This window comes from Hypomesus nipponensis, chromosome 3 (assembly GCF_054491055.1).
Source record: "Hypomesus nipponensis isolate SF chromosome 3, ASM5449105v1, whole genome shotgun sequence".
NCBI lineage: Eukaryota > Metazoa > Chordata > Actinopteri > Osmeriformes > Osmeridae > Hypomesus > Hypomesus nipponensis.
Window position 1 is genome coordinate 6,874,407 of NC_140363.1, and position 24,151 is coordinate 6,898,557.

The following is a 24,151-nucleotide window of genomic DNA, read 5'->3' on the forward strand; positions in this document are numbered from 1 at the left end:
CCTGGGAAGGGTGATCACGGGCTAGGTATGTCCAGTAGGGCTCACCTTCGCCTGTGGTCTACGTGGTACTTAATTAAGTGTGGAACACCCCTGTTGAACTCAGCTGTTGCCACAATATCCATAAAATAACGATTTCAAAGGAGAAGAAAATAGCAATTCAATCAAGAATGGAATGCACTTGGGCAATGCGATGGAATGTTACTGTTGGGTTGGAACCAGAAGCCATTGTGTTTTTGGGCTATCATGTACACTAATCCGGAGATCCAAAACATAACAAAGTCTTTCGTTTGTTACTGGTAACGTTAGCCATACTAAGGGTGCATCGCCCAGACACTCACTACCAGAAATAAAAAGCACAACTATACTGTTACGTTGTTGAGCCAAAAAAAAACGTTAAGTCGGGACTCACATGGGATTCAACCCCACCATAAAGACATTCCATGTGACTGGTAATCCGCTCTTGCGTACTCTCACTCAGTCCATGCTATGCACAAACAATCTCCACAGTGTTGGGAAATTTGGGGGGAAAGAGAATGTTGTAATCCCTAACACACACTCACTCTCTCTCTAAACTCATTCCATACACAACCTGTATTTAGACAAGCAATATGCTGATTCACTGCTTCTATCTTTGAGCATGGACCATTTAGTTTCTGGGTAATCAATGAGAGTTCATTTTGACGTTACTTCACTGACTTCTTCGCTTTTCTTTTTCTATTGAGTATTTTTTCTACGGATCATGGAAACGGAGTCTGGACTCAATACCTCAGGGGAGGCCGTTCCCTATGGAGGAAAGAGTGCCTTTACCCAATTTGAGCACAACATAGTGGCTGGATATCTTATTACTGCAGGTACACATTCAGTATGGTAATGTACTGCCACTCAAATTGTATTTTTTTCCTTTTGCCTTGACCATCAATATCTTTGATAGATGTTCTTGTATCTTAATTTGTGGCAGTTTTAGTGTTAGTGTCGTGATGACCACGAACCATCCACTATCCTATTCCCTTTTTCTTTTATTCAGAGAGTAAAACAAGAGGTGAAGCAGCCATTGTCCAACAACCAGTTTGTTTTACTTTTTGATCTACATTGTTTTTTTACCCATGAAACTTGTCATCTTTGACCTCTGTCATCAAACCTTCCAATTTTATAGGTGGTGAAAAAACATTGTGCATATTGTGATTTGGTTCATTTTCAAAGTAAACTGCAAGCCTGTTGGCAGCAATGATATCATAAGAATCAATCAATTCAAGTCAGCTTAAGTTTTCCCCTACTGTTTCGGCAGCTGAAGTCATTATGGAACCAGTCACCAAGCTAGTTCATGGTAATTATTAGTTTGCTGAGAAACAATCTTACTCAACAATCTTAATGAATAATAAATGACTTCCACTAGGCAATTTATTGTATTAGAACTACAGGGTTTCTTTTCTTGAAATGTCTTCCTTATTTAGAGCGTGTGATATCAGAGGAAATGTGACATTCTCTGACATTTTCCTCGCCTTATAATGTTCATTAATAATGTCTTTAGTAATATTTTTGTGTACCACGCATACTTAAGATTTAATTTTGCTCTCTCAGGTGTCGTCAGTTTAGCCAGTAATATTGTGGTGCTGCTGATGTTTGTGAAGTTTAAAGAACTGCGCAATGCCACCAACGCCATCATCATTAACCTAGCATTTACTGATATTGGTGTGGCTGGCATTGGATACCCTATGTCTGCAGCATCTGACCTCCATGGCAGCTGGAAATTTGGTTACACAGGTTGTCAGGTTGGTCAACTTTACTTTATTTTCAAATTCTGTAATATGGATAGTTGAATCTTCAACACATGTATTTGTTAGAGCAGAATTCAAGGTATTATGAAAATTAATACTAAAATGGTTTTATGATAATGGTTCAAATATGGTCCAATATACACATGGTGTAGAAAGTTTGGGAATTTTAGAGTGGACATTTATAAAGTGTTGTAAACGTCCACTCAATGTCAATGAGGAGCGCAGTGTCAACGTGGTGTGATGTCATGTAATACTAATCCTGGGTTGAGGTCCTGACCTCAGAAAACCCCAATTGGAACCAAGTTTATATCAAGCCCTTAGATTTGTTGTGTTAGCTGAACAAAGGTTAGTGGTTATTAACCAAAAGTTTAGCACTTCGTCCCTTTGCTTAGATATGGGAATTGCCATCAATCAGTCACATAAAAATGACACCAATTAAATTTCACAGAAAACTTCCACAAAGCTTCTTTTCATTATGGATGGCAATGTTGACATCCAACATAATTACAACGGTAAAGTGTAGACTCCCAAAACATAATGAAACATAAAAGCAGGTTTACAAAATTGTAAAACCCTTTTTCTCCCTCTAGATCTATGCAGCCCTCAACATATTTTTTGGAATGGCTAGTATTGGACTATTGACTGTGGTGGCCATTGATCGCTACCTATCCATCTGCAGACCTGACATAGGTATGTAACACATTCATATAGAGATGCTTTACTGCAAAGCAACAGCAAACAACCTTGCCTCATTTTTATGAAAACCATTTAATCATTAAGACATTGCTAATAGATACTGCCAACATGATAAACCAACATTCAATTAATCAAAACAACAAAACTGCCATTCCAACACTTTGTCCAGAGCAGTTGTTAATATCCATACTTGATCTGACTTCTCTGATAGGTCCAGTGGCAACAGTGATAGACTGTCTGTAAATGTGAGGTGAATTGCCAGACTGAGCTGTTCGTTTTATTTGTTTTATTTAGAAGGATCCCCATTAGGTCTACCCTAAGACATAGCTACTTTTAGTGGGGTTCCACATATAAGACTTACATACTAACAACAAACATTGGAAACATACATTACAATACCAACATCTAACATTTAAAACATACATTACATGTATCAAAAGTTAAAATACATACAAATTATGATTATACAATTTTACCTTTGTCATGATATAAAACACTGACATATCCAATTCCATAGAAGCGTAAACTGCAAACTATGTAAGAGAGTACACATTTCTGTACAGTATATCACCATCTGGTGTCACAAATATGCTGTACCCAAGTGTTTCATTATTTGCTTTTTGAACATACATTTACGTGTCATGTTTATAATTTCCGTTGGTAGTAGGTTTCATGACTTCATGGCCTTTTATCCCACAGTTTGTTTAAGAAAGTTGGTATTAGCTCTGGGGAGTGAGAACCTACATTCTATTGCTCGTCTAGTGGCATAGCTATGTGAGGCTACATGTTTATTTAGTTGCCTATACTGATCAGCTGGTGTTTTAGACTGCAATAGGTGCTATGTTGACTGTGAAGCTGTGAAGTTTGACAATGAATGAGAGCTTGAGAAGAGAAGTATTTCTCAGAATTGCTTTTTGAACATAAACATTGATCCTGTGTTTCTAATTGGTGGTTAGGGCAGAAAATGACCACCCGATCATACACTCTCCTCATCTTGGCGGCATGGTTAAATGCTGTCTTCTGGTCAGCCATGCCAATCGTTGGCTGGGCAGGCTATGCCCCCGACCCTACTGGAGCCACTTGCACCATCAATTGGAGAAACAATGATGCGTGAGTTAAAGGCCTTATTTGATCATTTTAGCCAATAAGTAAAAATGTGAGTACCTTTTCGAGATGTTGTGATGTATCTCAGGGAGAGGTATGGTCTACATGGTCTGACTACTTTCCCCTGAGATGTGCCAGCTGGTAGCAGCACAAGTCATGTTTGTGGGAGGTTTGTGAATTGGAATTGCCATTGTCGGTAGGGTTGCAGTGTACAGTACATTGAAGCACAATGCGATTAAATATGGTTCTTGGACTTTGCTGTGAATTGTGTGCAACCAGTACAGTATGGATTACAAACATTATGACCATAACCAAATCTCTACTCTCTGTCCCCCAGCTCATTCATCTCTTACACCATGGCTGTGATCTGTGTGAACTTCATCATCCCCTTGTCAGTCATGTTCTATTGCTACTACAGTGTGTCTGTCACTATGAAGAGGTACAAAGCCAGCAACTGCTTAGATACCGTCAACATGGACTGGTCAGATCAGATGGATGTGACAAAGGTAAGCCCCAGCTTTAAAAAAAACAAAACAAAAACAAAACTTTTAAGCGTGTGAGCTAGAATTATGATACAGCTAACTTTCTAACTAAATATCAACACTCACACGAGGCCCTTAAGGTCACCAGCTCTGTGACACTACTCTCTTGCAGACCTCTAATTGCGAATGTTCCTGTTACTTGATGTTTTTCATTCCGTCCCTGGTGCATTTTATTTGAGATTTTATTGAGAGTTAGCTTACATTTAGTCATTTTGGCAGACGCTCTTTTCCAGAGCGACTTACAAGGCAAGTAGGGTGAAGTGCCTTGCCCAAGGACACAATGTCATTTTTTTCTAGGCACAGCCCGGAATTGAACCGACAACCTTCTGATTTATGGCCCGATTCCCTCACCGCTCAGCCATCTGAACCCATCGGGTACATAGCTACATTAATCTTTTTTTTTTTTTTCTATCAGATGTCGGTGGTGATGATCATAATGTTCCTAGTGGCGTGGTCACCATACTCCATTGTGTGCCTCTGGGCATCTTTCGGAGACCCCAAAAAGATACCAGCACCCATGGCCATCATTGCTCCTCTCTTTGCTAAATCCTCTACGTTTTATAATCCATGCATCTATGTCATCGCCAACAAAAAGTAAGATAATTTAGTCCTGCTTATCTAAATACATTTGTATTCTAAAGTACAACTAAATGTAAACAAGGCTACTTCTAGTACAACCATAAGGTTTTCACAAACAATGTAATTGGATGCAGGGTTTCTATTTGATAGCTGAATTTGGAATAATCTGGGGCTATGTACAGTATTTGTTTGACAGTATTCTGGTAATTTTGTTTCATTCAGGTTCAGAAGGGCCATCACAGGAATGCTCCGGTGTCAAACCAGGCAAAGAATCACAATCAACAATCAAGTCCCTATGACAATATCCCAGCTCCCTTTGACCCAATGATGAAATATTATTTCAACTGGAGACCTTGTGCCGCATATATATAAGAATTTGTTCTTAATGATCTTGTCTGGGTAAATAAAGGTGAAATAAAACATTAAATATATATATTGATGCCATTGATGGAAAAACCCAGAACAATTACTGAGGACAGGAGCAGTGTTACTAAAGGTCGAAAGTATATAACTCTTTTAATATTTTCCTTCATGAGAACTGATATGAAACGACCTTGACAGTACCTAGACCAGTGGTTGTAACAGAACACACAGTTGAGGACAAAATATTAGGCACCACCTTTCCATGTTTTAAAGTGCCTGCAATTAATTTTGAAATGTACAGATGTGTTTAGTTGTTTAGCTAGACAATTCTTATACAAACACTGTTCAGAGAACCTGTGTTATTATTCTGAACTAAATAGACCATTTGAAAATAAAAAAATAAAAAATAAATTATACAATACATGTAACATTTGGTGCAAATACTGCATATGTATATACACATATACACAAATAATCAATGTTTCTTATTGCCTTGTATGAGCTTCCTGAACTTCTCTATTAATAGTATTAATAGCCCAGTTTGGTGCAAACTGCCAATGAAGGGTGAATTTTCACAATTGTTGTTTTCAGGTCTCTCTACAGGTCTTTATGGTTTTAGATCTGGACTTGCTGGCCACTTCAATCCAGAATTATGATGAACCCAGTCCAGGAAGACTGACCACAGTGCCATTGGCTTCATCACATATTATTATTACACATTATATTATTATGGACATGGTGACGTCAATGTCTAAATGTCTTAAGACGTAGCCTTGAGAATGTAAATGCTTAAAACATTTTCTGGAATTCTTTTCTCCTTGCTCATTGCAGTAAATATGTTGACACCAGACAGGATAAGGGGTTGTTTTGTCTATTCAAACCGGTGGAATAAATCATTATTATATTTCAGACACCTTTAATTACAAGTTTAGTCAAAGTAAAGGAGGATTATGGATTGCTTGAAATCAAATGATTTTCAATAATTTAAGTCTGTGGAATAAGCTAAGATTGAATAAATCGTTCAGCTTTTTATGCATGTTTTCACGGATGTGAAAATGTGAGCACTCAGCCAAAGATCTCAATGATCTTATTAGGCTGAACCAAGAGGTCCAGGAAGAGAGGGGAGTGGGAGAAAGAAATGGAGCTGCCATCATAGGCCGCTGTGAAGTAGACAATAAAAAAATGCAGGTTTGTGCGGGCTGTCCCTTTTTTGCATTTGTCACTGACCAATCAGTAGTCTTCAGGCTTTTCTCGTCACCTTTTGGTATCCTAACTATTTGGTTTTGGCTTGTAACCAAGAAGGAGAAGATTCCCCAGGGTACCAGGTAATGGTATATATAAACTCCCCTTTTCAAGACATTGTATTTGAAAGATCATTTTGTGAAAATCCATAATACTTTACAGATCTTTATTGCAAAGGGTTTAAACAATGTTTTCCATGCTTGTTCAATGAACCATAAGCAATTAATGGACATGCACTTACAACACTGATGGCTTACTGCTTTCAGCTGACTCACCAAAAAAGATGGCCAGGGTTCCTGTTCATATGCATGTTAGTGCCTTAGGCATGCTGCAAGGAAGCATGAGGACTGTGGATGTCGCCAGGGCAACGATTATCCTCGCAGTGGCAGACCACAGTAGAAATCTTTATTTATAGACATTTCTTTCAACCAGCTTTTCCTGGTGTGATTTTGAAAACAACTGGGTGATAAAACACATCTATGAAAAGTCAAGAAAGCAGGGCCCTGGAATTGGATGGAGAGCACAGATTTCTTTTTCTTTTATAAAATATATTTATATGTTTATAGATTTCCTTTTTGGTCCCTCATAATATATACATTTATATACTGATGACAAGAAAGCGTTTTCACTTTATTCATACATTCTACAATTTCATAGTTGATGGCTGATTTCTGAGATAATTTACAAATGCACGTTTCTTAAATAAAGAATTTACAAATTAACCTTTCTTACATAAATCCGTACAATGTAACTCATAGGACAATAAAGTAAATCATATTTAATGTTTGCAATAATGTGTAATGATGTGCTGGGAGATTTTTGTATTTCTTTCTGAACAGTATTTACAAAAATATGAATAAATGCATCAAAGGCCTTGTTTGCATAACTAATTCATATAAATACTGTCAAACAATGGTCTCCTTATTGCAACAATCCCTCTTAAATCTTTTGGTGTTTTGTATGGTGGTTTTGAGATGGTTTCAACAGTTGAATGAGAGTGATTCCAATGTTCAAACCAATTTCATTTTAAGAATCATATTGACATCAACTATGATTTAACTATCTCATAAATTAACCACTTACCAATTTAACTATATTTTAATATATTTTCCTTTCTGGCAAATTACAAGAAATAAAGTTGTGCTGTGGGTATGTTATTACCATGAGACAGAATACCACTATCTGTGTCACATAAATCAAATGTGTACTTAACATTAGGTCAACACTAGCCACATTGTGTACACTCTGCGCCCCAAAAATGTGTCATCCAGTTTTTTATTTGAAAATATTATTATGAGGGGACATTGCTTTCCAGCCATACACCAATCTCTCCTTTGTTCCTCCTGACCCATTCAATGTTGTTCCTCACTGTCTCCAGAGCTTGCTGCCTGGGCATCTCTCCAGCACCAGCATTAGGTGTAAGTTTAAAAAAGTGCTCCATCTAATAAGATGATCACATACAAAGGCTTCTTTGAGTCTTGACTACAACATGAATTAAATACAGAGATATGTCTAGAGGATTTATTCTCTATAAACTATAAACTGATGTTAAAGACAAGATTATGCAAACAATCCACAGCCTTGCCAGCAATACTTTACCATTGTCTGTGAGCAAAGATTTATTACTTAGAATCTAGTAGTTAGTTTGGGAAAATATATTTCTAGTAAATACCAATGTCATCACCATACGACACTTTCAGGAACCATCAACAAATCTTAATCGATTGTTAGACACGTGGAATTAGGGTAAATTGTAGAATATAATCTACATTGTTGTTACCAGAAACTATTCTTACCTGCCACAGTTGAAGTTCTGTGTTGTAGGTTGAGCTAATTCGGGTCAGCAGACGCCCCAGGTTTCTGTCATTGATGGTGTATCTATGACAAGGTGAATTAACATATACAACATGATGGTGTATCTATGACAGGAGAATTAACATACACAACACGATAGTGTATCTATGACAATGAGAATTAACGTACACAACACGATGGTGTATCTATGACAAGGAGAATTAACATACACAACTTGCCGTAAGATTTCTCAATCATATCACGAAGCACAGGTGTCTAAATAAGTTCAAATTTACTCGCAAATACAAAATTGATTTTGTGCATTACTACCTATTCAGATGATCTGTCTTCAGCTGAGCTAAGTTTTGCATGTTGAATAAGGTTGACATAAAATGGCCTATATTTAAAAGGTTATATTAAAATGTATTATACAGTAGCTACTACTATATTATCTTACCTCTGAACAAGGTAGTTCCAATTGAGGGTGACCCAGTCCCAGGCCATAGTTAAGCCTAATTTATTCAGAGAGACGTATCGAACCACAGTGAACAGATCCTGACTTCTCACAATACTTTCATCTTTAGATGCCTCAAGTAACCTGTAAGATAACATACAGAATCCTCAGCCTCTTAGCATAAAGTCAAAGTATTATACATTCTTGAATTTATTTTGTATTAATAAAGTGCACCGGATGGAATATAATTGAGTTAACTAACTAATTGGAAAGAATTGTTTGTAGGCTGAATACACAAGCTATATCTTGCATGTTAACATTGATAGTTAATCTGAGAAAAATGTTGAATTAACTTTCCTATTGTCCTGGGGTCACAATGACCTGAAATCATGTTCAAACCTAAGAAAATAATTTTAAACATTTGTCTCAGTCCATGGACTCCTGAGTAGATTCTTAAAATAATCCCAAGAGTTTAGATTTGGAGTATTCAAATAATTTTCAGTGTAGCTGCGACAAAAAAAAAACTTCTATTGTCTTTTGGCCAATATGACCCAATACAATACTGATAGGGTCTTGGTTTGAATTAGGTGTTTGTTTACATCATATGGTTGGGATTTGTCTTCAGTGAAATCGGTGAAATCACCAAATTCCAATTCACACAATTCCATGGGGCAGTTTATGTGTTCTCATTGGCATTCATTTATTTGTAGCTTTATCTTTCGGGGATACTAGAGAAAGAGCTGAACTAAACAGCTGATGTTGTGGATTGTTTGGTTGCACTCTACAAGTAAAGCTGTACATTTTTTTTTTTACTTTTGTATTCTAAAGTTATAAATTATGAGATCAATTGGACCCCGAGTCACTGTGACAGAAAGGTAATAAATGTAAGTATTTCTTAAGACAATAGGAGGGTTAACATGACATACAAGTTTTAGAATGAAAATGTGTTCTTTACCTGTAAAGAAGAGCGACGTTTTCAACAGATGCAAGTCCATAAAGAAGCTTGTCCTTTTCTTGGGCTAAGGTTGCTTTTTGATACATATCAAACATTTTATTCCACTCCGTCTCTGTGCCAGAATTCTTCATGCCATAGCGATACACAAGCAGACGTAAGTTAACCTGCACACTGCCAAAGGATGAAAGACCACAAAGCAATGAAGGTTCTGTGGGACAAACGTCAGGATATCTCTGAATGTCATCATGGCCAATGACCTGCTGACAACAATGTCGAGTGAGGCAGAGGTGGTTGTAAATCCCTAGTTTCCCATTCAAAATGTTTGTGATATTCAGTGCTCCAAATTGAATATCATACTGAATTAGTAGACATGTATTAACAATGACTATTGGAATACCTGCCAAAATATATAAAGAGTACAGTATCTGTCTAGTAATGCCAGTATCTGTCTAGTAATGTGTGTTAAATTCATAATCATAAAATCTAAAAATAGTTTGATACGTACAATAAGAACGTATTTCCCTGAATGTTGTGATTATACAGAATAACAACTGTATAGTGGATTATTTTTCATTTTACCTTATGTTGTCTGTAATCCATTTGGCAAAGATAGCAGAAGCCTCATGGAGCATTTCTTGATCTCCCATTTGACAAGCAATTCCTAAAACCGTTTCCCTCAGCAACCTATGTGAATCAAAATGAATTACAACAAGACGTATCACACACATTACCAGTTACAATGTCCGGAAATTGTAGCAACCCTGGGACAGGTGATCAGATATGATTCTCTCCCCACCATCCAATTATCACTCATACCTCTCATTTTGAGTTCCAACATCATTCCAACCCAGACGCCTGGAAATGACACGCACGTGCTCACGGAACAAAATCTGTAAAAAAGAAAAAGAGTCGTGAAATTATTAAAATGCAAATAAACTGTAAATTAAATTCTCTGTCATCTTTAATTACACTCACTTGAAACTTTGGATAAAGAACACTGTCGCTTGACAACATGTCTCTGACATATGCAATGGAGGATGACACTCGATCCCAAACAATGTATTCTGTCTCATTGGTCAGGTATTTTGTAAGGTTAAATGCATTGCCATAATCCACAACATCTGCCCTAAAACGAAAATAACAACACATTTTTTTGTTAATTCTTTCTACAGATTTATGACAGTTTTTTTTGTCTGTTTCAGTTTTAGTTTTTTCAAATGTTTCCATGTTTGTCAGCCTACCTTGCCAGAGCAAAGACATCATCAATGTAACTGCTTCGATCTGCTGCATCAAACTCCTAGTAAAAACAGTTTTAAGATCAAGGTTCATATCAAATGTACTACAATGGTTTCTACCTGTCTTGTTTCGTGATTAGCATCCAGTGCTGCGACAATACAAATTTGACACCCTAAAATCTCTTTCTTTACAGGTTGTTAATTGCTATAAAATATTCCACTTCATCCCTCTAAATGTACTCGGACTGTAGTGACGGACTGCAATACAATCAAAACATATGATTTATCTATAGAATATTTTCAGTTTATATAATATAATTACCAGGTTGTTTAGTTCGAGTTGTTGACTTATGGTGCTCCACATATTGCTGTCATGATTGACTCTATAGAATCCAATATGATCGTTGTTGACCTTTAGGAGTCCATCCGTATTGGTCGAGTAGCTTTTCAGAGTCAATTCTAAATTTGATGAGTACAGTAATTAGGAGAGATTGAGATTGATGGTTTTGCCTAACAATGCACAAAACACTATGTACCGCAATTGTTTAATATTGCATATTGATATAGGAAGTGAAGCATTATATATTTATATATATTAATATAATGTGCTTATATTATTATTAATTCTTTTACCTGGTACACTTGTGTCAAACATAATTGACATATTCTTCTCACTATTCACCGAGTGCCAAGTCACAGGTATGTTCCATTTATATCTGTAAAAAAAAACATTGGCTGGAGTCTTTAACATCAAACCCATAACAAAAAATACATATATTTGCAACTTAAATGTGGGCTAGGACTTCTCCCATTAATTGATTTGAAAATAAACCCTACATAATACATTTTGCCCTCAAATCAAATGTACATTACAACAAAATGTATGCAATATTTTAACACAAACAGGATCTTGATTTCTGAATTGCTGACCCAAGTGGTGAGGGGGGCTGGGTAGGATCTGCATTAGGATCAAGAAGGAATCTTTTCTGGGTGAGTTTGGCTTCAGTGCCCACAATGGCCAAGTCCAACACAGGGTAGCCCATTTGTTTAGTCCATGTGTCCATTACTTCTGCCACTGGCAACTTGCTTACCTACAGTACAATTTACACAGAATGATACAATATGAACAAAAGTGCATTAAAGGCTGAGTAACTGGCAAGTTACATTTTAAAGCTACTTTTCTGACAGTGCTGAATAACAATACCCATATAGTGCATCCAAGATCATTTATTATGAGCGCATATTGAGGGATGATTGGTATAGTGTGTCCTTTCCATGTATGAGTACAAATGGGAGCATGCAGATATGAGCATAGGCTAATGTGTATTGAAAAACATGTAAAGTTTCTCTAATGTTGGACTGTAGATGTAGGTTAAATTCGTATTTATGTAGATATTTTACTCTGTATGTTTTAGTATTTTTCCTCTTTGACATTGCCAACCCTAATCGCTTCACTTATTGTTTCAAATTTAGTTTTTTACTAAAACTTTTAAAACAAACCATGTGATTAACAAATGTATTATTATTATGAATTAAATAGCTAAATTCCAATGTACAAAGATTTCTAAATAGCTTATCATAACATTATGGGGTAATTACGTATGTTTTGAGAAAGGGTTTGTAAGGATTACAACTCTGACATACCTCAGCAAGAGAATCCCAGAAATTTATTGTTTTGGCATTCATGAAGTGATAGTCTTTCAAGTATTTCTGCTCGGGGAAAGAAAAAGTATTACTATTATTGCTATAAAAGAGGTGGACAATAAAATACTTACGTGGAATGTTGCAACTGGAAAACTGATCTAACATTTTGGTTAAAAAAATGTGTGTGAAGCTAACATAATGACTATATACTGTAGCCATAATATATGTGACTCAAGATTAGTGTATCTTACAACATTTTATATGTACACAATGCAATGAAAGTGGCAAATTAAGTTTAGTGTATTTGATCTGATGTTTTGCTTACTCGACAGCCATCTCTGAAAGTATCTCGACCCATCCAGTCCTCCAACATTCTAAGAATTGAAGCTCCCTAGGAACATAATGAGAGAGTAATACTGGGTGTAAAGTTGCATTAAAAAAGTTGATGTGGCGCTCAGTGGAGTTTGAATGTAATACAATAATTAAATGCCATACCCCTTTCATCAAATGTACATAGACACACTGCATGTTGCAATACATAATGTATAAACAAGCAATGACATAATCAATCACCAGCAATGATATTGTTATTAGCTTTGCCCTGTACTTTTATGGTATGTATTGTAGTACATTACAGTAGTAAAGCTATTAATTTGAGCTGACAGCACATTCAGTCTACTGTAATACTGTCATACTACAGAAGCACAATACATGTGGGGCACTATATTATGATATTGTAGTGAAATTACATTAGTATAGATTACCTTGCTGTAGGATATGGCATCAAACACAGAGGTTATCTCAGCAGGAGTTGACACATCCACAATGATTGGATGAGATGAGAGAAGGGCATCATCCACCATGACCGGAAGTACATCACTGATGATCATGATGTCACGCTTTTAAACACCATAGAAAGATTGGTTAAGCAACCAAATGTTTTGTCAAAGTTTTACATAAAAAGTTTTACATTTTTTAAATTCATTTTTTTAAGCTCTCACAACTGTAAAATTAATTCTAATAGGCCTCAAGTTTCTAGAACAAATTTACCATTTTCCATGTAGGCTCAGCATTCTCAACACCGATGTATTCAAAAAAACTGGCAAAACCCTCATTCAGCCAAAGGTCATCCCACCAATCCATGGTCACAATATTCCCAAACCACTGCAACAGGAAGATAAATCATCACACACGGTAGATTCTTTAAAAAAATCCTCAGTGTGTGGGTGAGTTAGTATTTGTGTGTGTGGGAGTGAGATGATCAATATTTTGTTCAGAATTTACATATTTCATATCTTTACATTTAAATTACGTTTACTCATTTAGCAGACGCTCTTATCCAGAGCGACTTACAGTAAGTACAGGGACATTACCCCAAGGAAAGTAGGGTGAAGTGCCTTGCCCAAGGACACAACGTCATTTGGCACGGCCAAGAATCGAACCAACAACCTTTGTATTAATGCGCCGACTCCGTAACCGCTCAGCCATCTGATTTCCCATCAGATCAATGGACAATTATGTGGCTGTACCACATAATTGGTTAATACTACTGTTTGCCACTCTCATGTGTTACTCATGTAAAGCCCGTGTAAGTATATCGCATAACCTGTTTATGTTTAACCTAGTGTATAACCTGATTGGATTTATTAGATCCCTCAGAAGATGTGCCTATTGATCTTCAGTGTAAGATTTAACCTTAGTAACGTTTTGTCAATGCTTTACTGAGCACACATGAGATTCCCAGCTCTATCTTGCTAGTGCTCTTCACTGCCACAGTCACCAGAAAGGCAATCCTCCTACCGTTTGATATTTTTCATGATTCTTCAGGTGCATTTAGCATAGGCTCTGCAAATTTGACTTGCTGTAGGGCAAACAAGTTGGAGGAGTGCTGGGAGGAGGTGTCTTGGAGAAGAGTAATTATGTGTGGGGGGGGTTACATTGGAAATTCTATTTGATAATAAGTATATACTGGCCATGCTGTATATTAATACAAACAGTTCACCCTTTGTTCATTCTGACTTTGTTCCTCATTCAGGGAAGGAAATAACCATAGTCATTGTGGCTATTCCCGCAACTTTGAACAGTTCATAAAACTTAATGGACAACCTTATGCCCTTATTGCACAGCTCAGGTGGTATAATGATAAGGTATATCATAAAATGATGTGATGGATAACCGTAATGCTAGACGTTTGTACAAAAGGTTGACATTAAAGTCAAGGATTTCCATGACAAATCTTAACTGAATAACTAACTGACAAATTTCTGAAGATCTGTTGCAAAAAAACATTGCTTAATCCCATCAGCCAGTCGCACCATTGCTTTTCTCTTGTATATAAGTCAATAGATAAGCATGAAAGTTGCCATGATACACTCTTGTATCTTTTACCTGGTGAACCAGCTCATGGGCGATAACGCTAGCCACACGTTGTTTATTATAAGAAGAAGATTCATTCTCATCATAGAGGAGGTTGGTCTCTCTGTATGTTATCAGGCCCCAGTTCTCCATGGCTCCCGTGCCAAAGTCAGGAATAGCAATCTTATCTGATAGAATGAAATAATTATTTACATGAAATGTTGACTTTTTGTTTCTTACAGTATGATTTTATTTATAAGTTTTATGCAACACAAAAACATACCTAGCTTGGGGATTGAGTATGACATGTTGAAATACTCTTCAAAGTAGTCGAAAATGACTTTGGTTGTGTCAGCGGCATATTCTGCTGTTTTTATTTGTAAAGGCTGAGCATAGATTCTCAGCTGTTTAAAAAGAATAACAGATTTCATAATAAGAGAAAACTGATTACACAATGTTATCATTAGTTTGTGTGAGTGAATGTGTTGAAAGTGTAATTTGTCATTTAGAAAAGACAATCATCTGCCAACTTAAAGTTTTACAATTTCAATGTTCCTGATGACACAAAATGTTTTACTTGACACACACAATCTTCAGTGTATTATACCAACTAAAAGTCAGTTGTTAGTTGTTAATTTTTTATTTCTAGAGAAAATGTTTTATACTTACTGGAATCCCTCGAGAGGAATTTCTTTCCACATAGGAAAACTGGTGCACAGCGAAACACACCAAATAGGTGCTCATTGGAACAGAGTTGAGAAAGGAGGTTCTGAGTTTATTGCCAGGAAGTATTTGAGGGGTGCCCTGGAACAGAAAGGCGACTGTGGGTTAATGAGCCTCTATTTTTGGGTCATGTTCCCAACTCAACAGGACATGGGAAGAAGATGGATTGCTTCTGGATTTGCATTCACAGCATTCACTCCTTTCTCTCACTCTCGTTTAGATTCTTGATAAGACTCAAGCCACAGAAACCTTTGTCTCCTATTAGAATTAAACACGGGCGTAAACTCAAACTCCATACACACACACACAGACACACACACTCACTCACACACACACACACACACACACACACACACACACACACACACACACACACACACACATACATACATACATACATACATACATACATACATACATACATACATACATACATACAGAAACTAAGCATTATTGTTAGATTTGCTGATATTAAAGTACTGTGTATACCATACATTATGTGTAGCATAGGGTCCTGTAAACCCATGATTCTTCTGTAAAGGCTATTCTACACCCATAAGCTCTGAGGCTGAATATAACTGTACCTCCACTGGCATATTGGAAAGGGCTGTGTAAGATTGATCATGGGTGATGGAGATTTTGTAGGTGGCCTTTTTGTTTGGTTCATCAAAACAAGGAAAAGATTTTCGTGCATCAGTTGGCTCATGGTCAGTGGCAGCAATCTTTCTGGAAAAAGAAATTAATGCCTGATATTCAGCAGTATGAACACAATTCAGAACTGCCCCCCCAAAATTACATCTTTATTAGTAGTTTCCCAAGTTATCCCATGAGATACAGTAGCCTATGTTTGGATTAACTCTATAGCATAAAATCAAATTGTCCAATTGTTATACCACCCGTTCCAAGAAAATATTTAAAGACATTGGCAAAATGTACCAAGCTTTGCATGAGAAGATTTCTTGGGGTCAAAAGATGGCAAGATATAAGATTTGAGTTAACTTGTATCATTGTAATATCCATTCTTGAAAACGTAAACCTAAATTAAATAGAAATTGAATCTAGTTGGTGGTTTGAAGCTATTTAACAGATAGTCCTCCATTTCCCTTTGTATATCATAGACATGACATATAACTATGTATGTGTAAAAGGAGCATATTCAGTACACATTTCAACAGAGCTTGATACAAAGTTAAAGATTTATGTAAACTTTAACTACAGTTTTGTGTCAAGAACCTCTGTTCCCATAAATTGACAGCACCCTTAACCCTTAGTATTGTCTCAATCTTTTTGCTATGTTCTAGTTGTAAAAAGCATTAAATAGGAGAGAATAATCCCAAACCTTTAAGCAAATTCTTCAAACAAGAACCCTATATCCTACTGTCTCACACAGAGTAGAAAATAATTTATACAGACAAACACAAACACATAGAACTTACTTGGTAGCTCCATTTTCCTCATAAGTGACCTTATAGAAGCCTACCAGAGATCCATTGAGCCAGCCCTGGAAGTCCAGGGTGAGAACATACACCTCGCCTGGCTTGGTGGCCGCCAATTCCTCCACAGTCTCTACCACCACATACTCCTGTGGTTTGTATTCAAAGCAACTTTTCACTGTCACATCCTTCTGATCCTGCCCATTTTTCAACACCAACTTAGGAATGTTGTTGACAAACGTTTCTCGGATGTGTAGCCACAGGTAGCGTGTAGGTTGGGTGACCTCCAGATTGATGGACACACTCCCAGTATAGAGGTCAGTAATCAGGTCAGGCTCCAGATGCAGGTTGTAGTGCACAGGCTTCACGTAGGTGGGCAGACGGAAATTCTTCCATTCCCCGGTGGTTTCATTTGATGGCTTACAGGGCCCTCTGTCAGCCGGAGGAGGCTCAGGGCTAGTGGTAGGCTTGGGAGGAGTTGGAGTTGAAGTTGGAGTTGGAGAGGTGTCAGGTCGCGTTAGGCCCACCCCAAGCCCCACGGCTACAGCAGAGACCACCACAACTAGGCAGATTATAGCCACATGCTTCCCACGGACACAATAGCGCTTCTCTTCCTTTTCAAAGTCCATGCTTTCCATGATCCTGGCCTTTAGATGACCTCTGGAAACCTATCAGGAAGGACAAATGTGGCCCAGTGAGACAGCAGTTGGGTTTTTTTTGTCACAGTTGGACTGAGTATGTCCCTATAAGACAAACCTATGTGTATAGTCTGTAGGAAAAAACTAACCAGTAATCTAACCCTCTTATTAAAGAGTTAATGTAGAGGTGTGGATTCAAAGCTGACCGCAGATCAGAATTCAAGCGTACCTGCTTAGAACGATTGCACAGCTCAGCTGATCCAAGCCTTGACTGCCTCAGTCCCAGTGCAGAACCCAATGAGAGATCTAGAGGAGAGAGCCAAGGAAATTAAGAGGAGGAGTGCAGAAGGGGGAGTTCACAAACTCACAGGGAGAATACTTTGCACAAGAGGCACGCCTTCCGTTTGCACAGCTTGTCGTCTCATAAGCAATGCACTGCTATTCATTCTCGAGCATTGCGTTAAACATCTATGATTTTCTGTAAATCGACAATCGGAGAGCAGTGCCTGGCAAGAAGTGGTAATACCCTTACAAGCAGTTCACTTTTCAACCTTACTTTGTAATTTAAAATAATATAGTTTTTTGTGATCTGTCTACACACAATACATTACCCCTATGAGTCAAGTTAAAACACATTTCAAATGAAAACCAGAAACTTGTACATTGATTCATACATGATTCACACCTCTGAATTTATCTACAATAAAGGAGTACATTTGGTATGATTTTCTTCAGTCTATGACTCATAAACATTTACATTACATTTACATTTATTCACTTAGCATAAATGAATAAACACTTGGTATCTAGCTGTTTGTCCTTGAAGCTGATGCTACAAGCACATTTCAATGTAACTGAATAGACAATAGCAAGTCATCTGTGTGGGGACTTGTGGAAGCAAACCAACATACACCTGTTACTGAGGGTCACTGTAGACATGGAGGACTTCTGCGCTGTTCCTTATGACCAATCTTTCCAAAGATCTAAAAAATGTTAACTGCTTCAGTAAATGCAATAAACATTCTTCCAAGTCTGAAAATAAATTTATTTTAGACCTAAGAAGTGTGTGTAAGGTTGCTTTTGAATAGGAACAAACATTCTACTTATACATTAGAATTATTAAATTGTGGATGGATTTCATGCCAATCCTAAAGGTGAAAATTGCAAACGAGCATTGGAAAACACTTGTTATGCCCCCATTTCTGTTGTTTCATCTCACAGGCCAATGCTCACCAATATAGAGGCCCATTGTGCTAAGACTACTCATTGGTTAAGTTGTTAACATATATGAGAGGGGTACTGTTTTTTTCTGACTTAACCATCAACTTTGTGGGTGACATTGAATCAAAGACAGACAAACAGTGAAATAATAAGTAGAAATTGTGTGTCTTTCATAAAACACTGTCACAAAATCTTATGGCTAATATCATTGCTGCTGATGTAACCAATGGATCTGTTTTCCCACAACTGAGACCTTAAAACTTCTGAGGTCAGACTGCTAACACTGGCTACAATATTTATAATCAACACATTTATTGGCCTGTTCATGTTCTATGAGAAGCTAAAAAGGAAACCACAAATAACTTGAGGAATGGTCTGTGAAATGCAGTGCATTCCACTGTGTCCCAGTGCACCATTTTATTCTCCAGAGTTCAATGCAAATACTAGAGATTTAGTTTAACTGTGACTCTAAGAGAATAAGGCCTTTCTTTCACTGCACATTAACCGTACATAAAAAGACAGATTGTTTCAGTTTCATATTTTCGTCCCAGATCTTGTTAATCACCAAATTACTACATAACAGTTTGAAACACTGGAATGTGAGCATACATTCAACCGTTACTGTGAAAACAGTTATTTGCTAAAGTATCCACACCCTTTCATTTTAAACTATTCCCCATTTTCAGCCATACCAACTGACCAAATATTATCTAAAGCATTAGTTTGTTTGGTCCTACCTGACTACACAAAATATCCAAATAGATTTTGAAGTGGTAGATGATTAGGATTAGTACTGCAAAAAGCTAGAAAAACTGATCAATGAAGCTCTATGAAACACATTTTACTTGAATAGAATGTTCACTTATTTTTAATGTGTCTTGAACAAAATGCTTCCTAAACAGTTCAACACCTATGCTTTCAAAGCCAATGCATTGTCATCACTGTCCTTCATAGCACAGACAACTCTAAAAATATATCATATTTGGTGTAGGCCAACATAAATCATCACACATACCAAATAACCAGTACCATAAAGATTTAGAATCTGAAAAATGATATTAAAACTATTTTATATCTATATATTATAATGGAATTTCCATAAGCCCTCCTTAAAGTAACAGCTGTTGCATAAAAAAAGAGATAGTATAGAAATAAAGCATAGAAAAAAGTCCACTCCCCTTTCTACTGTGACATTACAAGAAACGAGAGGAACAATTCCAATATTTAAGGATTATTTTCAGTCAGAAAACACTGTTTTCATTTTCTTTTATGTTTGCATCAATATTCACACAAAATTGGAAAGGGAAAATGGAAGTTATGGAAAGTCTCTGGATGAGACATCAGAATGAAAATAAATTGATTTTCGCAAACACAAACATATATTAACTACCAGTGTACTATACAAATAGTGAACTTGTTGCGTTGCAAGATCACTTCTTTGAAAATGTCCTTGTGTCTTAACTGCTGGGACAGATGTAACAGAGATAAAAAATATGATAAGGTTATCTTTTATCTCACACATTTGAACTCTCTACCATTCGTCTTCACCTTCAGTAAAAATATATGTGGAATGCATAAGGCAATGAAAGCATCACAACCTCCATCACAACTCATAAACAGATGAGTGATAACATGGCTTAACCTTTTGAAACCCTCCCCGTCTCCTTTGCTTGATGACACAAGGAAGTTAAAGATGTGTTATTCATTATTTATTTTTATTTATTTGATCTGAAATAAACATAATACATTGACCATCCATAAATTTATATTCTCTAAGACAGTATCACGAAAACAGCATTCAAGGAAAAACGTTGATGCACTATAACCTTTGATACACCTTTCATGTATGTATTAAACAGATTAGAACAAATAAATAAACAAGAAAGATTGCAAGATTAAATATACAAGGATGCAGAAAATATATTTAAGATACTTTATTTAGTTGTTAACTAAATCTGGTATCCAAATTTTAGATGCTCATTTCTGTTGCTACCGAATATTCTGGGATGCATGGCGCTGAATAGTTTACATTACAAAAAAATGATATTATTTAAACCTAGTAAACAAAAGATCCATAAGGAGCCTGAATGGTTGATTTAATACAGAAAACTTCTATAAGTTAAAGTTGGTGTTGGGGTATATAGTAAGGTTCAAAATTATTTGCACATAATTAATTGCTTTAATTTAATTCCCTCCCTCCTGTTTTGCAGGTAAAAGGCCCCACAGTAAGGAGTCACTTAGTGTATTTAGAGTGCCCTCTGCAGGCTAATATCCCCAATCTTCTTTTGATGAATTGTCTGCAATAAAGGACAACTGGGACTCGACTTTTGGTCTGGGAAGTTTTTTTTTTTTGTTGGAAAAATGTTTTACTTGTGATAATTTAATCCTGGTCTTTTCCTTTTTATTTGGGATAGAGGTATTATAACTTTTTTTATTTTTCTTCACAGATTTGTTAAGTAGTAGCCTTTTTTTAAGTGTGACACTGTTTGCTTTTTCAGTTTTGTTAGCAAAAATTAGGGGTTTAATGCGTTTCAGAGTCTCCGTCTTTTTGGGGGGGTCAGATATTGAAATAATAGCTGATGTTTGTTTTGTATTTTGCGCAAAAGGGGATTTCTTATAATTCAATGAAGACCTAAGTGGAGTTGTCTCGGCTTTGATTTTAATGGATGGGGGTGCAGCAAAAAATCCCACTACCTTAAGCCTAATGTAAGCTTCTGCTTTTCCAGCCATATTCTGTGCCTGACAGCGGTATTCCCCTGCATCTTTGTATGAAATTCCATTGAGGCTGATGATGGACCATCTGCTTCCTACTCGAGGAGATTCCTGCATAACTGTAATGTAATGGGGGGAAAAGGAGCAATAAGGCAGCAATAATGTTAAAACATTATCTGGTTGTGTAAAGGTCATACTTACAGCTGTCTAAGCTCCTCGGTAGATTTTCAGATATTGCTATGTTGTCCGGTTGTTGGCAGCATTCTGTTGAGATTATAAATGACTATATAACTAATAAAAACATAAAAATATAAAAATGTATATACAAATGACTAAATGACTAAATGTAATAAATACTCAAACTACTACAAACTACAAAACCATTAATAATTAACTTTTTTCCTAAAGGTAATACACAAACATAACCCTATTCTTCCTAAGAGCAAAATCATCATAAATGCAATATATTTGGCTTCAGTGTACTCTAGACTTGCACACATTCTTTACCAGTGTTGAAGACAGACACCTTGGTCCAAGTAATGGTTGGCGTGGGGTGGCCAGTACCATCACAACGGAGTATAACGTTGCTACCCAATGGGGAGGTGACCTTAGTGGCCAAGGGTTGAACAGACGGTCTCATGCACTGGGATGGATCTGTCTGAGAGAAGGAGAGCCCAAGTGGTTTATCAGGCATGCTGCAGGACAGTAACTGATCCGTTAGGAATACAGGGCTTCCTGGGAACTTGGAGAGGGTTGTCAGCACAGAGATCTGGCAGTCACACAGCCAGGGGTTATCATGGAGACCTGGATATACAAACAGAATAGGATATTGTGCACAATTCAGTTTCAGAATTCTAGACTGCTTTTGTATAGTTCATGTGATTGACAGTATAATGCCGACATTCAGAAATGGAATGAACAGCTCTTCCAGTAAGATTGTGGTGTTCCTTACCTAACACTCTTCTCAGCGTTGGCTCTTCTGACTGCCTAGGGAGTGGAAGCCAAAGGTCCAGAAGCTCAGAGGGCAAAGTGGTCAACCTTAAAAAGAGACAACAGAGGGAGAATATATCTCATGTACTAGAGCCAGACCGATTGTCATAATAGGGACTCTTTGCATATAAAAGCTTATAAAGTTTTTGTTTTCCCCCAGTATACAATGGAAATGTGTACAAAATCTTCAAATACTTAAGCAGCAAACTTTGCAAACCACAAAAAAGCTTGAGGTCAGAATTCTTTAAGATGATCAAATAATGAATCAAATTGCCAGTACAACAAACAGAAAACTAAACAGTGACATTCATTGGAATGGCAATACGTACAAATCTGCAGACATCCAAAGTGTCTGACTGACCTGTTGCTGGAGAGGTCAAGATATGTGACGTGTGGAAGAAAGAGAGAAGATTGGGCAGGGAGGCTGGACAGTCGGTTGTTGTGGAGACTCAAACTGCGCAAGCGAGGCATGTCCCTCAGCGCCTCCCAGGGAAAGGCTGAGAGAAGGTTTCCGTCCAATCTCAGTTCACGCAGGACTTTTAAATTGACGAAGCTGCTAGGATGGATAGTGTTGATGGTATTGTAGGTCAGCCACAGATACTGCAGCTCAGACAGATAGAAGAAGGCAGCACGAGGCACCCTGGAGATGGCAGTCTTCTCCAGGCGGAACTTGACCGTGTCGGCTGGGGCATCAGAGGGAATTACAGACATGCGGCGATCACGACACGACACAAATCTGGAATTGTATTGATAAAGACTTTTAAATAAGCAACTGAAATACCGACTGTTCCTTGACTCTGACCACCAAAATACTCTATGCACTTCTGGTCTTTGATCTTCTGCTGCACCTTCTATATGCATTATTTGACCATTGCTTTGGATAAAAGCATCCGATACATTTATAAAATCTACATGTACTGTAGTTTTAGTCACAGCAGCATGAAGTCCAAAAAATATGTTTACCAGCTCAACAGTCAATATCTATGGCTGAGTAGCAAGACACGTGTCAAACTCACTGCAACATTCTGTTGTAATTATGTCAACAAACCAACATGGCAAATCATGACACATTCCTCTTCTGTTAATAAATTAAACAGTTTTTTTTCTCATAAAAAATAATGTACTATATCAGACAAGCAAATTAACTTCAATGTACCCAACCTGAGTCTTGTCCCATTGCTCCCATTTTGATAGACACACAAACACAGAGACGAACAGGAGTGGACTAACAACAGGCAACACTGTAGGAAGTGGACAAAGAGAAGGAGATACATTATTCAGTCTACACAACAACCCTTGTTCATCTCCATATTCCTTTACAATTTTCCAGTGTGACTTTCCTGGTCCAAACCATCTACCACAAGAGAGAACCTGGCAGATTATCTGGGGATTACAAGGGCTACAGGTCTTAATCCTGTTTAATCCTTGGTAATCACAACATCAATAGGTCAAGTAGTATGGTCCAAAACGAAACTATGCATTTTGGACAAATGAAAATCAAATGAAAATGTAACATTCCGTTTGTATGTGGATGCTTTTCATTCACAGAGAATTTATGTAGGAAAAATAATATCTTCACTGAAATGCAAATCTTTTGGACCAGTCAGCAGGAAAAGTAACTACCGATGGCATACCAAGTTAGATAAGGCTGATGGGTCATAGACAGGGTAGTCCTTTGCCAAAGACAAGTGATTTG

The 24,151-nt window shown here is 37.1% G+C and overlaps 3 protein-coding genes across 3 annotated transcripts; 1 reads left to right on the forward strand and 2 right to left on the reverse strand.

The window, feature by feature from the left end:
• The first annotated feature begins 739 nt into the window (after positions 1 to 739).
• rrh (retinal pigment epithelium-derived rhodopsin homolog) lies at positions 740 to 5,302 on the forward strand. Its single transcript, XM_084683348.1, has 7 exons — positions 740 to 851; positions 1,579 to 1,769; positions 2,366 to 2,465; positions 3,428 to 3,581; positions 3,913 to 4,081; positions 4,533 to 4,711; positions 4,919 to 5,302. The coding sequence occupies exons 1-7, from the start codon at positions 740 to 742 to the stop codon at positions 5,022 to 5,024; spliced, it is 1,011 nt and encodes a 336-aa protein (XP_084539474.1). The 3' UTR covers positions 5,025 to 5,302.
• Positions 5,303 to 6,485: 1,183 nt separating this feature from the next.
• enpep (glutamyl aminopeptidase) lies at positions 6,486 to 17,542 on the reverse strand. The gene is made up of 20 exons (XM_084683226.1): positions 16,898 to 17,542; positions 16,046 to 16,187; positions 15,408 to 15,542; positions 15,022 to 15,142; positions 14,772 to 14,926; positions 13,434 to 13,547; positions 13,148 to 13,282; positions 12,709 to 12,774; positions 12,384 to 12,449; positions 11,670 to 11,830; positions 11,373 to 11,455; positions 11,062 to 11,198; positions 10,746 to 10,801; positions 10,480 to 10,630; positions 10,321 to 10,394; positions 10,084 to 10,188; positions 9,505 to 9,675; positions 8,553 to 8,693; positions 8,098 to 8,179; positions 6,486 to 7,742 (listed from the first exon to the last, which is right to left on the reverse strand). Exons 1-20 carry the CDS (start codon positions 17,530 to 17,532, stop codon positions 7,593 to 7,595), a joined length of 2,880 nt encoding a protein of 959 aa, XP_084539352.1. The 5' UTR covers positions 17,533 to 17,542; the 3' UTR covers positions 6,486 to 7,592.
• A 2,742-nt stretch (positions 17,543 to 20,284) lies between these two features.
• On the reverse strand, positions 20,285 to 23,729 carry lrit3b (leucine-rich repeat, immunoglobulin-like and transmembrane domains 3b). Its single transcript, XM_084683169.1, has 7 exons — positions 23,617 to 23,729; positions 22,817 to 23,191; positions 22,418 to 22,503; positions 21,973 to 22,269; positions 21,667 to 21,729; positions 21,180 to 21,584; positions 20,285 to 20,301 (listed from the first exon to the last, which is right to left on the reverse strand). The coding sequence occupies exons 1-7, from the start codon at positions 23,727 to 23,729 to the stop codon at positions 20,285 to 20,287; spliced, it is 1,356 nt and encodes a 451-aa protein (XP_084539295.1).
• Between the last annotated feature and the right edge of the window lie 422 nt (positions 23,730 to 24,151).